The 13,425-nt window shown below is 44.9% G+C and overlaps 1 protein-coding gene across 6 annotated transcripts in view; it reads left to right on the top strand.

Moving 5' to 3' along the window:
• Window positions 1-13,425, top strand: part of rxrga (retinoid x receptor, gamma a) — a 30,257-nt gene that overhangs the window by 15,814 nt on the left and 1,018 nt on the right. For 2 of the 6 annotated variants that reach the window (XM_023806491.2, XM_023806493.2), the window contains exons 2-10: window positions 2,582-2,698; window positions 4,486-4,745; window positions 6,470-6,608; window positions 7,878-8,057; window positions 11,592-11,752; window positions 11,977-12,160; window positions 12,508-12,640; window positions 12,736-12,827; window positions 12,924-13,029. In XM_023806491.2, the coding sequence (XP_023662259.1) occupies window positions 2,582-2,698; window positions 4,486-4,745; window positions 6,470-6,608; window positions 7,878-8,057; window positions 11,592-11,752; window positions 11,977-12,160; window positions 12,508-12,640; window positions 12,736-12,827; window positions 12,924-13,029 (1,372 nt within the window). Of the gene's footprint in view, window positions 1-2,581; window positions 2,699-4,470; window positions 4,746-6,469; window positions 6,609-7,877; window positions 8,058-11,591; window positions 11,753-11,976; window positions 12,161-12,507; window positions 12,641-12,735; window positions 12,828-12,923; window positions 13,030-13,425 lie in introns of all 6 variants that reach the window. The other 4 variants (XM_023806495.2, XM_023806497.2, XM_023806492.2 and 1 more) reach the window with 3 other exon arrangements.

Here is a 13,425-nt window from a genome sequence, read left to right as displayed (position 1 = left end):
CAGCCTTGTTTACAAAGAAGCGGACTCTCTAAAGAGCAGCAAACAATGGCCCATAAGGGGGACCCAAGAGCTGCTTGGGAGCCAATGTCAGATTTTCTTTTTTTTTTTGCTCGCTACTCGCAAAGTTCTCGAGTTACCATGAGCAAGAGAGGCTCCGAGTTACATTTCACTTAATGCCGATGAACCTGCACTGTGGCTCTTTTTCGTTTTAGATTATATTTCTTGTTCTTTGGTATAATCAAGCGCTACGTTTAACCATTCCGCCATATACCTTACCCATCCGATGGTGTGTGAGAAGAGGAAGCAGATATGAACAAATGTTTCCCTGAGCTTGCATGGCTCCTACAATGTTATCTGGCCTTCACCTGAATGAAACCCATAGTCTTACTTCACCTGAATGAAACCCATAGTCTTACTTCACCTGAATGAAATCACAAGGTCGCCGGTTCAAGCCCAGCCTCAGCACGTCTGCGGGTCCTTGAGCAAGACCCTCAATCCCCAGCTCCCTGGGCGCCGCTACGGGTGGCTGCCCTTCGCGGACAGCTTGCTCTACAAAGAGCAAGTTGAGGGAGGCGTAAAAACAATTTCCCCACGGGGATCAATAAAGTACCAATTAAACGCACAACATTTTACAGTGCAGTATCGTTTTTGAACAAATAGCTAAAATCGTCTAATATCATGTGAACCTCTAGGGAAATGACCTATTGAAAATAGTAAATTGATATCAGGTTGGAATGACTTCAGCTATGGGTTTGATCCCCCTGCCACAAAATTTTGACCTCAGAAGTGTCGCTGAAGCTCCTCTTAATACTTGAAAGGGTTACAAAAGTTCTTCAAAATACTTGGGTCTCCATCAGTCCAGGCGTAAGAAATGCATCACTGTGGCTACTCTCTCTTATGGCGCATCGCCGCTGCCCCCAAGAATCGAGCTGCAGCGGCCCTGACACGGCCCTGCTTCCTACCAGGGCCTAAACCCAGCTGGTTGCATCACCACCATCTGAATTGGAAATTAGCACGTAGTACATCCTGACGTACAACGCATGACCAGTAAATAAGCGTCTGTTTGGTTTTACGTCACTGTCGCTCTCCCAACCTGGCAAAGCCTTTACAGAGTTGACCCCTCTGCAGGGGAAAATCGGAGCGAGCTGGAACCGCGCTGTAACTAGTGTCTCATCGCGGTACAGCTCAGGTACAGCCTGGTTCCTGTATGCCTGTGGAAAAGCGTCGCAGGGACACCACAGAGTCCTCAAACAAGCAACAAAGAATGCTAGGGTGATAACTAACGATCCGCAGGCATCTCAAGCCTTTGTTAATGTCTATGTTCATCAGTCATAAGTTCATCAGAAAAGCACTGAACAAGAATGGTATTCATGTGAGGTTAAATAAAAAGACTGCTGCCCATCTCAAGTTTGCTAAAGACCACCTGGATGTTCCACGGCAATACTGGAACGATTTTCTGTGGACATATGAGAAAAAAAGAACTTTCTGGCAAGTGTACACAGCATTATGTTTTGAGAAAACAAAACTCCACATACCAAGACTAAAAGCTCATGCAAGCTGTGAATCAATGTGCAATGGTGTGGGACTGCTTTGCTGTGTGGGACCAATGAAATGCAAGTTACTACTAAATTCTAATTCAGAATGTCAGGCCTTCTGTCTGTGATTTAAAATCCAAAAGGCTGGGTCATGTAACATGACAATGATCCAAAACATAGGAGAAGATCAACAACAGATTCGCTTTAACAAAAGAAATTCAGTATTTTAGAATGACCTAGAATGAGCCCAGTCCCCTAGATATGCCCTTACATGACCTGTAAAATGTAACATGACCTGGAAAATGTGTTTAGTATGTGTAAGACTGTCTAAATTGTTATGTCTCAGGTGAACATTAGATCATACTTTAAAAGCTATTAATGTAGAAATCCAGGTAATTCGCATCTTTCATGTCACATATATTTGTTTCGGAAGACACTTGCATTTTTCTGTAGTTTGCACACAACAACAAGGTATATCAGCTGCTACTTAAAATGTAATTGACCCCAATCCTCTGAAGTGGCGGTTCTGAGGCTAGGGATCTGTGCCAGCAATTGGAAGGTTGCTGGTTTGAATCCTGTGAATGGCAGGAGCCATCCTACTTTGTTGGGCCCTTAACCTGTAGTTGCTTCATCCTGGGTATATTAATCTACATCCAGCCCTGCAAGCAGGTCCTTCAACTTTCAGGGAAAATTTGGGGGTTGGTGGCAGGATTGGCACTCCAGCCACAGGAAAAAACTTTGCGCTGTTCCATTCCATTCAAACTAGCTTTGTGCTGAGGTATCACCTGCCACACAGATGCGGTTGGGTTCTCATCTCTGAGGTGTCATGTGTACCCACGATTGTCATGTGGTGGGTGTATCAATGTGTGCTCCTTCCCCCTCTCTCTGAATCCAGTGACGCATCACAGGCTTAACGGGTCGCATACAGCTGCCAGCATCTGCTGCCATCCCAGTTTGGTTTTTTCTTCTTGTAAAACCCTTTGAGGGGCTGGTTTCCCATTTCCACAGTCTCTTAATACCAATGTAATTGCTTTTGAATTTTACAGGTACTTCACGCTCTGACCTTTCAGTTAGGACTTCAAAGGTCGCCCGTGAGCCAGTGGGTCTCCTTCTGACAAGAAGAATAGTGGGATTACTTCTCGAGGCCTTGTTTGTGTCCTCTGGTAATGAGACGACTCAGTGTGCCAATTTCTCTACTGTGCAATTGTGGCCCCAATACAACCCACACAAAATAGTTCTATAGACGAAACTTTCAGTCAATAGAAACAGAAAGTCAGTGATTTTTTTCTACAAATTTATTTGTACAGTTTTTACTTGTCCTAGACTGGCTGTCCATGTACTCTATGGGAGCAGCATTATCTTCAGAAAACTCCCTGCTGCAATGTTTTGTTCTACCCATAGGGGGCACTTTGCTGTAATATGCTGCCAGTAGCATAGATCCCCCAGCTGCTATGCACACACACACACACACACACACACACACACACACACACACACAATCATATCTTTCTGGGGACTCATCATTCATTTCTATGGGGAAAACTTTAATCCCAACATGACGACCTTAACCCCTACCCAGCCCAAACCTTAACCATAAGTAAACCAAACAAAATGCAAAACTTTTGAGTTTTTGATTATTTTGAGTTTTTGATTATATTCACAGATCTTTGTGGGGACCTGAAAAATGGTCCCCACAACATCAAATTTTTTTTATTGCAATGTGGGGGATATGCCAACATTCCAGTTCTGTGTCTACAGATATGTGGAGAGTGGCTTCTGATTTTGTATAAAAAACAAAATAGTAAACCTCTATTTGATTTCGGCATGTATAGATACAAGGACCCTCTGGCCTGGATATTGAGTAAAAACAGACTGGGTCTCTGTCTTTTGGGCAGTGAGGACATTCCCAGATGCAGCCTCTAGTGCATCAGAATTTGTCTTCAGCCTGAAGCATCGAATAAGTAAAATGTAGTGTTTGGGTGTGTGGTGTAGTTGACATTGGTCAAAATGATGTAGATATTGTGATGAACTGGAATGGATTTCCAACAAGTCCTTTCCTCCTTCCACTTCCCATTTCCTCCTTCCACTTCCCATTTCCTCCTCTGTTTCTACTTCCTTGTCCCATTTTCCTTTGCTTTTCCCTTTCAGCACTCATTTAATGGTGTTGGCTTACAATTAGCTGTTACATTAAAAGCTGTCATCAGGTGTTCTGAAGCAGTGACCCGCCTCTGTGCCCGTTGTAGCGTTGCATTGGAATCACAGGGCTTTCCCCACGCGTTTTGTGCTTTGGGTTACTCACGGCTGGGAGAGAGCCCAATGTCCTCTGCGTGTAACATGATAGAGGTCTCTGACCTGGAGTAATGGCTCAGCTTCCTCCTGACTGACAGATGCCTTACACATGTTCAGGCATCTAAAGGTCAGATTGTTGGCCTGTATTCCCCAGATAGGCAGAAACAAATTTAGCTGTCAGGACTTAACATGAGGGGTTTCCTTATCTGAATCTATGAAGTTCAGTGGTGGAAATAGCTAATAGGGTCTTTTAACACAATGCACATCCACACCTCAATCTTTTGATCACTTAGTTAGGATCAGTCTGAAGCCTCTTTATTTGCTTGACTTTGTTTTAAGACTTATGTTTTGCCTTGAGGCAGAAAACCTCTGCCTGTGATCAGAAGGTTGTTGGTTCAAATCCCATAGTCAGCAGAATGGTTTCCCTGTCGGGCCCCTGACTAAGGCCCTTAACCCCCCCAACTGCTCTAGGAACAGGCTGCCCCTGCTTTCTCAGTTGTACGATGCTTTGGATGAAAGTGTTTGCTAAATAAACAAAACATAAATGAAGATCATTTCGGGTCCATTTGTTAGCCTTTGTGGATGGACTTTCTCAGGACTGTAGACCAGGTACTGATGCTCTAATTGATTGATTGATTGATAACAGATTCCCACCTTCCAGATTCTTCCATGCCACTGAGTGTGGATCACATGACCTCGCCCCCCACCCAGTCTCCGATGAGCTCCATGGTGGGACACCCGTCCGTCATCAGCACCTCCCTGAACCCAGCACGGCCCCTACCCTCCCCTATGGGTGTCATGGGTTCTCCCATAAACGGGCTGGCCTCCCCCTATTCCGTCATCACCTCGTCGCTTGGCTCCCCCTCGGTCTCCTTGCCATCTACGCCTGGGATCAACTACGGAGCACTTAACAGTCCACAGGTGGGCGCTGTTCCTGCCCCATTCTATCAAAAAGCCATCAGTTCTGGCAGCGGCGTGGTGTAAACCAAGACCACACACAGGACGTAAAAAATACACATACACCGATATTAATGTTCATGAAAATTTTTTTAACTATTATACATCGTAACATGTCCAGCTAACCTTCTTTAATGGCTCTCAGATGTGAGTCGTGAAAGTCACGGGGTGACAACTCGTTGATGACGTGTAAAGTTATCGGTAGAAGACAGGAATGATGCAGGATGGGAGAGGGGATTAAGAGATGCAATCTGACGGAGAAAGCTTATTGGCAAGATTACCCTGACTGCAAGTTTAATCACGTTTTGTTCACAATCAGTGTAGGCATTTTATTGCTTGACTGAATGATTATTTTTTATGTTACATTTTTACAAAATATTAGGTAGGCACATGCCTATTTAAACTGATTGGCACAATGCCACTTAGTTCTGGTGAAGATGCCTCCCACTGCTGGCTTGACTCTGGTTTTGGACTCTTATTGGGTCATGCTCATGGGCGTGGCACTGCCTCACCGTAGCCAGTCTGCTGATTGGTCAGTTATCACTGGCTACCCTCCCCCAGGGGATGCTGATGGAGTTGACTCTATCATGCTGAAGCATGAAGGATTTGGCCAGTGCCCCCGCCCACTTAAATGGGGGTGACATTATTGCCTTGCACTCCTTGATACTGAATAATGTTTTCTCTTTAAACAAGATCTTTTAGCAAATCTCTGTACACTCATTTCTTCTGTCATTGCTCAGCTGTTGTCTTTCACGCTGGGCTGTCGCCGATGCCACTCAGAAGTGCCCTGTAACTTGGAACTGTGATCATTTTTAAAACATGGAAATTCGAGGCCTTCTGGGTTCATTGGCCTGTCTTCAGTTTGCTGTGTTGTGCAAGGTTAGATTTAGTGCCCAAACACACAGTCGTCTGGACAGAAAACACATTTTGGTGCATCTGTCTCTATTTGGGTAATGTTTCTTTCGGATTTTTTCGTTTGATATATAACCAGAGGTGGAAAGTTCAGGTCCAGAAAGTAAAAATCCAGACCAAGATGTTGTTTCAACCAGTTAGTTGAGTGACTGTAACTCTTTAGTCTCGACTGGTTGGTTGAAACAAAACCTTGGTCTGTATATGTACTTTCTGGAGCTGAACTTTCCACCTCTGTGTATAATAAAATATAATAGTTGTTGTTATTTATTACTGAATTCTGAGATCTATGTGGAAATTGAACTCAATTCTGTGAAATTTTCAAAACAGCCATTGGCCTGGATTTGCCTGCAACATTAGAGGGCTATAATATAATGATTTACATTTGAGCAATTGAACAAAAATCTGAGGATAAATTAGTTTTTTAAAAGGCAGTTACACCAGGGTTTATGTGAAATTGCCAGTACTGTAACTTGGATGAGTATTCCTTAAAAAGCCCATTAAGAATTAGCTGAGAATCTGTTGCCCTCTAGTGCTGGGGAATGGAACTTAAAAAGTTCACGGATGAGGTTCTTGGCTCCAGTAAGCTATTCAGGGAACAATCTGTCACAGGTAGTGGTGGGTGTACTTCCCTTAGAGGCCAGTCTGTGCCACACTGCACCATTAAATCTCTCCTTTCCTTTTTGGATTGACCACAACTTCTGAATGATGACGACATGCTCCTCAGTGTGACAATTTCTCAGTCTCAGCGATCCACCCGAGTTTCTCCCTGTCCACAGCTGAGCAACGTGAGCAGCACAGAGGACATCAAACCCCCCCTCGGACTTGTGGGGATGGGCAGTGTAGGGGGGTACCAGTGCACCAGCCCCGGCTCCATGTCCAAACACATATGTGCAATATGTGGGGATCGCTCATCAGGTAAGAGTCTGATCAGGAATGGGTGAACTTAAATTGTAGCAATAAATGACTGAAGGAGAACAACAAGTAGCAGCATCTAGAACATTCTGGAAAACCTCAGTTTGACTTTTATCCCCGGGTCATTCTCTTACTTGTTTTTACAGCATTTTGCACATTATCGAGTGATTGTTTTTGTCTCACATAGGGAGTAGTGCATTACAACACACACAACACCTGCTGATTATGGAATTGTGTTAGTACTGCGTATAAAATGGGACAGAAACAGGGGTGATTGCAGGGCTGCACTGGGATTAAAAATCAGTCTGATTATTTCTGAGCCGGGGTGGGGTGGTCTCCTGATTACTTTTGCCCAGCAATACATTTTGCCAACCGGGAGCAAAAATGTAGGTAGATCCAGCTCCCATAAATTTTGCTGGCCCAGTATTTCAGATGGTCAGAAGTGATGGCCAAATGAAGCTTCATTAACTACTTTCTGTATTTTTGACTCCACTAGATGGCGCTCTTGGCTTGCTTTGGGGCATGAATTGAGCCTGTTTTTGGATGGAGAACACCATCTAGTGGTATCAGAAAATGCAACAATTGGATCATGAAGCTTCATTTGGGTATCACTAATGGTCCAGCTGTGGGTGACTGTAGGACAGGGGTCTCCAACTCTGGTCCTGGAGAGCTACTATCCAGTAGGTTTTCTGTCCCACTTGGCTTCTGATGAGCCACACCTGTTCCTGGTATTTACCTGAGAACTAGTGTGGTTCATCAGAAGCCAGGTAAGATAGAAAACCTACTGGACGGTAGCTCTCCAGGACCAGAGCTGGAGACCCCTGTTCTAGGATTTGACACTTAGGGTCAGTTGAATGAATGTTGTGGCAGTAGGCTTGCCATTATCGATGTGAAGAAATGCGTAACAGATCTAAGTAATTTTTCAGGGGAGAGGAGAGCGGTAAGGAGCGCACACTGATACGGCATGTTGCCGCATCCACTACATGGATGAGAACCCGAGTGCAGCCATGCAGTGGGTGATACCTCAGCACCACACTAGTCTGAATGGAATGGAACAGTGTAAAGTTTTTTTAGGGGACATGAGACAAAATTAGGATGGCTGAAGCGCCCCTTGATATTGTGTAGAATCACCTATGGACAGAAGTATGAAGTAGAAGTGGTTTGGTTTGATCAATTCTGACAGCAGGGTGACTGAGGTTAAAGGTACTCTGGGGTTAACGTCCAAATGCAGACCGCAGGCAGCCTCTGAGCACTCTGCTGTGCCCCGGACAGGGAAGCACTACGGCGTGTACAGCTGCGAGGGCTGCAAAGGCTTCTTCAAGAGAACCATCCGGAAGGACCTCACCTACACGTGCCGGGACAGCAAAGACTGCCTGATCGACAAGCGACAGAGGAACCGGTGCCAGTACTGCCGCTACCAGAAGTGTCTGGCCATGGGCATGAAGAGGGAGGGTGAGAACCATCTAGAAACAAAGGAGACAAAAAATTACAGATATTATAGAGCAGCTACAGGGGCAGTTCACCCCAAAATACAAATAACAGCCCTACCTGGCCCTATCTTCTGAGCAGTAGTATGGTTAGGGTGTAGAGTTTGGTGCAACAGAAATAGTTCCTACATCAAACTGCTCACTACAAGTTCTGTGGATTATCGTGAGTAACTGGGCCATGATTTCTGGTAAGAGACAATGCTGTTAAATTGTGTCAAATGTATTTTTGGAGCTTTGATCATCACAGAAAGAATGCCATTGAGTTCCATTATATTTCAGAGAAGACTGATATTTCTAGGAGCAATGGGCCTCATTCACCAACCGTTCTTACGAACAAATTTGTTCTTAAACCCCATGTACGCACTTTTACGAAGATTCTGACATTCACCAATGTTTTCTTATCTGAATTTGATCTTAGCTAAGAACAGAATCTACGCACGCTCAAGACCATTCGTACGCACATTTGAGTAATTATAGTTTGTTCAAAATAATCGGTTATAGCTGTTTTGTTCATTCTACAGTTCATAAAATGAAAGTATTTGAATAATTTATAAAAGTAAAATATAAAAAATTATTTTAAAGTGTAAAAATTATTTTCATGGTAGTAACGGCGATCATGCGGATTATAAATAGGTCTGTTTCTGCGCATTTCTGTTACTTCTTGAAGAGCTTGCCAATTGTGCTCTGAGAAGAGAACGCATGTTTGAAGATCATTTAGATTTATTTGGCAAACAGCGTTCACAGAGAAGGTGATATCTTACCATGTATCAGCTTTCTTTGGGGCTTTATATCCACTGGTTACGCTACTAAATAACATGTGTCTATTTGCATTTACCTCCTATACAGTAAGATCCAGTTATAACGGACTTCAAAGGACCTGGTAAAACAGTCGGTTATATCCAAAGTCCGTTATATGCAGAGTTGCTGTATGCCCACAACACAACTACAGGACACCATTTACTCATGCCACACCCCATTAAATTATTATAAATTATTATATTGTACATGTAAAGCAATCCAACTTTACCTCAGCAGATGCGTGACTATTAATAATCTCGACTACGTATCTGCGCTGGATATCACCGGCACAACACGCGCCTTGTCGGCGGAGCTGCATATCCGTTATAGACGAACAAAACCACAGCTAAAAGCGGCGCTGGGGACTAAATTGTTTGTCCGTTATAAGCGAGTCCACTATATCGGGATTTTACTGTATTAATACTTCTACTTCAGCATTACTTTAGTTTTTTTCCTCTTAGTGCCAAGCAGCTCACAGCCTGCGCGCCTCTTCGCCATTCCTTGCACACGGCCCGACAGTCTCATGCCCTTTTATGGGACATTGCATGGTGTTTCCCTATGCTAATTAGGACAAACTGGCACGCGCTTTCAGTTACGAAGACGTGGGATTCATCATTCTTAAGAACAAAGGTGCGAACAATTCTGCTACTTAAGAACACGTCATGAATCCGACGTAGGTTGTTCTTAACAAATTTCGCAGGAACAAATTTAAGAGAATTCTTAAGAAAATATTGGTGAATGAGGTCCAATATTTCCAAAACTAGGCAAGGACTGATTGGCTGAAGAGTCCTCACACCTGGGCTTGAGCAGCTGACCTAAAGGTTATCCCAAAAACCTGCCCACACTACCCACTTCATCAGTGGAATCAGTGTATTTTTTTAAAATGCAACAATTACTGCTGTATAAGGAATCAGTATACAGTGGTACCTCGGTTCTCGAACTCACTAGAACTCGAATTTCCTGAAAGTCGAACAAACCAGTTTGACCTAGAACTCGATCTGAATATCATAAGTCGAACCGTGAACGCTGATCCAATATAAATCGTATGCGCCAGGAAATGAGTCATACTACAATGCAATTCTTACTTGAATGCCTTCTTCACAGACTGGACGATTAACCAAATAAAGCAGCGCAACATTACAGTAACTAACAAAAAATAAACCACTAATTTACGTTTATGTAATTTATTTAAACTTTATTTTACCAGGTAAATTAACTGAAAACCAGTTCTCACTGCTTTACGTGATATTCAGGAGAAATAGCAGATTACGCATCGGAACTGCCTGGGATACAAACGTCATGCGTGTAACTAAACTCTTCAGCCAATAAGGGCAATGGTGTGTCAGTGTATTTTTTTTAAATGCAACAATTACTGCTGTATAAGGAATCAGAAATAGATGCATTGCGACCTCTCACCCGGCTGCACAAACTGGAACCGCTACCGTGACAGTAGCGGTTCCAGTTTGTGCAGCCGGGTGAGAGGTCGCGATGCATCTAACCGTAATGCATTGCATCAGGATTAGAATGCGTTGTGGGTGGTGGGCAGTGGTGGCTTGATGGTTAAGGAAGTGCACTTGTAATTGAAAGATTGCAGGTTCGAATCCCCGACCAGCAAGGCACCACTGAGGTACCCTGAGCAAGGTACCGCCCCCAAGCACTGCTCCCCAGGCGCTGAATTAGCTGCCCCCTGCTATGTCACGAAAGTCACATATGGGTTAAATGCAGAGGACACATTTCGTTGCGCACTGTGTGTTGTGGTGTGTTGACAATGACCACTGATCACTAAATTCTAATTAAGCCAGCACTGTAAGCAAGTCGAACGCACCCAATGACCGGACTGGGGAAACAAACTGAAACGCGGACTTAATACAGAGGACTAATGACAACAACCAGAAACAGCTGATCACATGGGGATCCCACACGAGGTTATCGAGGGGGCGTGGAGCGGACGATCGGGGCCGGACAGGGGTAATGTTGGGATAAGATCTTTATCGTTTTGGAAGCCATTAAGAAAAAAATGCTCTTTTTGTTTTATCCTGTTCATTTTGTGTTTAAATGCTAAAAAAAAAAGCGTATTTAGGTGTAATTTTGGGGGGCCATTATTTCTTATGGGGAAAATTCGATCAGAACTCAAACTTTTTAGGATTCGATCCGGAGTCCGGAACAGATTAAGTTCGAGAACCGAGGTACCACTGTATTTGAATTCAGCATGTAACCAGTGGGTTTATCTAGTAAAAATGAGAGCTAAACTCAAGTAGCTTAATGATGCACTAAGGCAATAGTTCTCAGTCCTGTTCCTGCCTCCTGTGCCTCAGAATGTTTTCATTCCAACCGACACTGCTTTCAATCTGCCACTGTCTTTATTAGCCTATTAAGGACCATCTGAGCCTGATTAAGGTAGGGTTGGAATGAAAACATTCTGGGGGGGAGGAACAGGTTTGAGAACCACCACAATAAGGCAAATAGTCTCCTTACCCATTCACACAATGAAATAGGAAAGAAAGTAAATTCCAGTGTTTACAGAACCACTGGCATGTAATCCAGTACCATGGTAAACAGAGGTAAATAATGGAAACTGAGAATTACCTGGGGAATAGAAGGGGTAAATGAGGTAATGGGTAAATGAGGAGATGATGGAGTGTATGTGGGTAAATGGAGGAAAGCAGTGGGAGAATTAGGACTTGGGTGCCTCTTTTCTCAGCCGTCCAAGAGGAGAGGCAGAGGAGCAAAGAGAGGAGCGACAACGAGGTTGAATCCACCAGCAGCTTCAATGAGGACATGCCCGTGGAGAAGATCCTGGACGCTGAGCTGGCGGTGGAGCCTAAAACAGAAGCCTACATGGACGCCAGCCCAGGGAACTCAGTAAGAACGTCCACCGTCCATAGAACCTTCTGGGCCTGGCAATCAACTGCTACCCTACCTCCACCCCGTGAATGGTCATTTTGGTATCTCCCAAATGTTACCCAAAAGTAAAAAATTAATAGATAATGTAAAACAAAAGATATACAGGCCCAGAACTCTATATCCAGAAAGTACCATCACATCGCCTGTACACAGTCAATGCAATTCTTCTTGCACTTCACCAGGGTTTTCATTTTCCACACCTCACCTTGTTCTGCCCCCCCCACGCCCCCCGTCAGACTAATGACCCCGTCACCAACATCTGCCAAGCTGCAGACAAACAGCTCTTCACCCTGGTGGAGTGGGCGAAGCGTATCCCTCACTTCTCGGAGCTGCCCCTGGACGACCAGGTCATCCTGCTACGAGCAGGTACATGCCAGTGAACTCTTGCATAGTTCGAGTTTGGCACTTGGAGTTTGGTAGAAAGAAAATATGAGATACAAGGCACTGTAGAGCCTGGTATATGGTAGTGGGTGGTGCACTGGTCTTGGACTCTGTGTCTGTGTCTGGAAGGTTGTAGGCTCAAAGCCTAGAGTAATAATTTCACTGTTGGGCTCCTGAGCAACCCAAGAGTTTCACTGGGGGGCACGAATGTCTACTGAGTGGGGTCGGTAAAAGTTGTGGTCTGGGAATTGCACTGGTTTGAGGGCCCTGCCTGGCCCCCTCGTGGCGCCCACCTGGCTAACATTCCTCCATTTCCTCCCGTGTTGCTTCAGGGTGGAACGAGCTGCTCATAGCCTCCTTCTCGCACCGCTCCGTGACGGTCAAAGACGGCATTCTGCTGGCCACCGGGCTGCACGTGCACCGCAGCAGCGCACACAGTGCCGGCGTGGGCTCCATCTTCGACCGGTCAGACACCCATCACTCCCCTCATTTTTTTATAGGTCGATAATGCAGTGGTTGTCATGCCAACTGCTTCACTGACCAGTCGTTTGTTGATGTAGGGTGCTGACAGAGCTGGTGTCTAAGATGAAGGACATGCAGATGGACAAGACAGAGCTGGGCTGCCTGCGTGCCATAGTGCTCTTCAACCCAGGTCAGTAACCCCCCCCCCCCCCCCCAACCTTACTGCTTTTAGCCAATGAGATGTGAGCTCATGGGAGCCGTGGTACTGAAGTTCTGGTGCACGCAGATGCCAAGGGTTTGTCGAACCCAGCCGAGGTGGAGGCCCTGAGGGAGAAGGTCTATGCATCCTTGGAGTCCTACACCAAGCAGCGGTACCCGGAGCAGCCTGGCAGGTGAGACCATGTTATCCACTTGGGGCTGTTGTTCACATGTCCAGTACAGCTCAACAGAAATCTCACAGTTTGAAGGGACGTGTTAATGAAGCCACATCTCTAAGAGAAGCTAAACACTATAGTATTGACTGTTCTCACATTGATGAGAATTTTCTGGATGCCCAGTAGGGGGCAGTAGAAAATTCCTGAAACCAGTGTCCACAGCCATTCCATTGCTGCAAATAGGGTGACCTAATCCATGTCAGGAGGGACACTATGAGCTACTTCAGGTTTTACAAACTGCTTTAAAACAAAGACTCCAGTGGCCTGTACTATGAAGTGGGGTTACTGGCTTATGGGGGTAATTTAAGGTACCACAGTTTACATGGACTTCATATTCGTTCACTTGCATTTGGC

This window comes from Paramormyrops kingsleyae, chromosome 21 (genome assembly GCF_048594095.1).
Source record: "Paramormyrops kingsleyae isolate MSU_618 chromosome 21, PKINGS_0.4, whole genome shotgun sequence".
NCBI classification, from domain to species: domain Eukaryota; kingdom Metazoa; phylum Chordata; class Actinopteri; order Osteoglossiformes; family Mormyridae; genus Paramormyrops; species Paramormyrops kingsleyae.
Note: the sequence above shows the minus strand (reverse complement) of the source record. Positions and strands in the feature narration are given on the sequence as shown.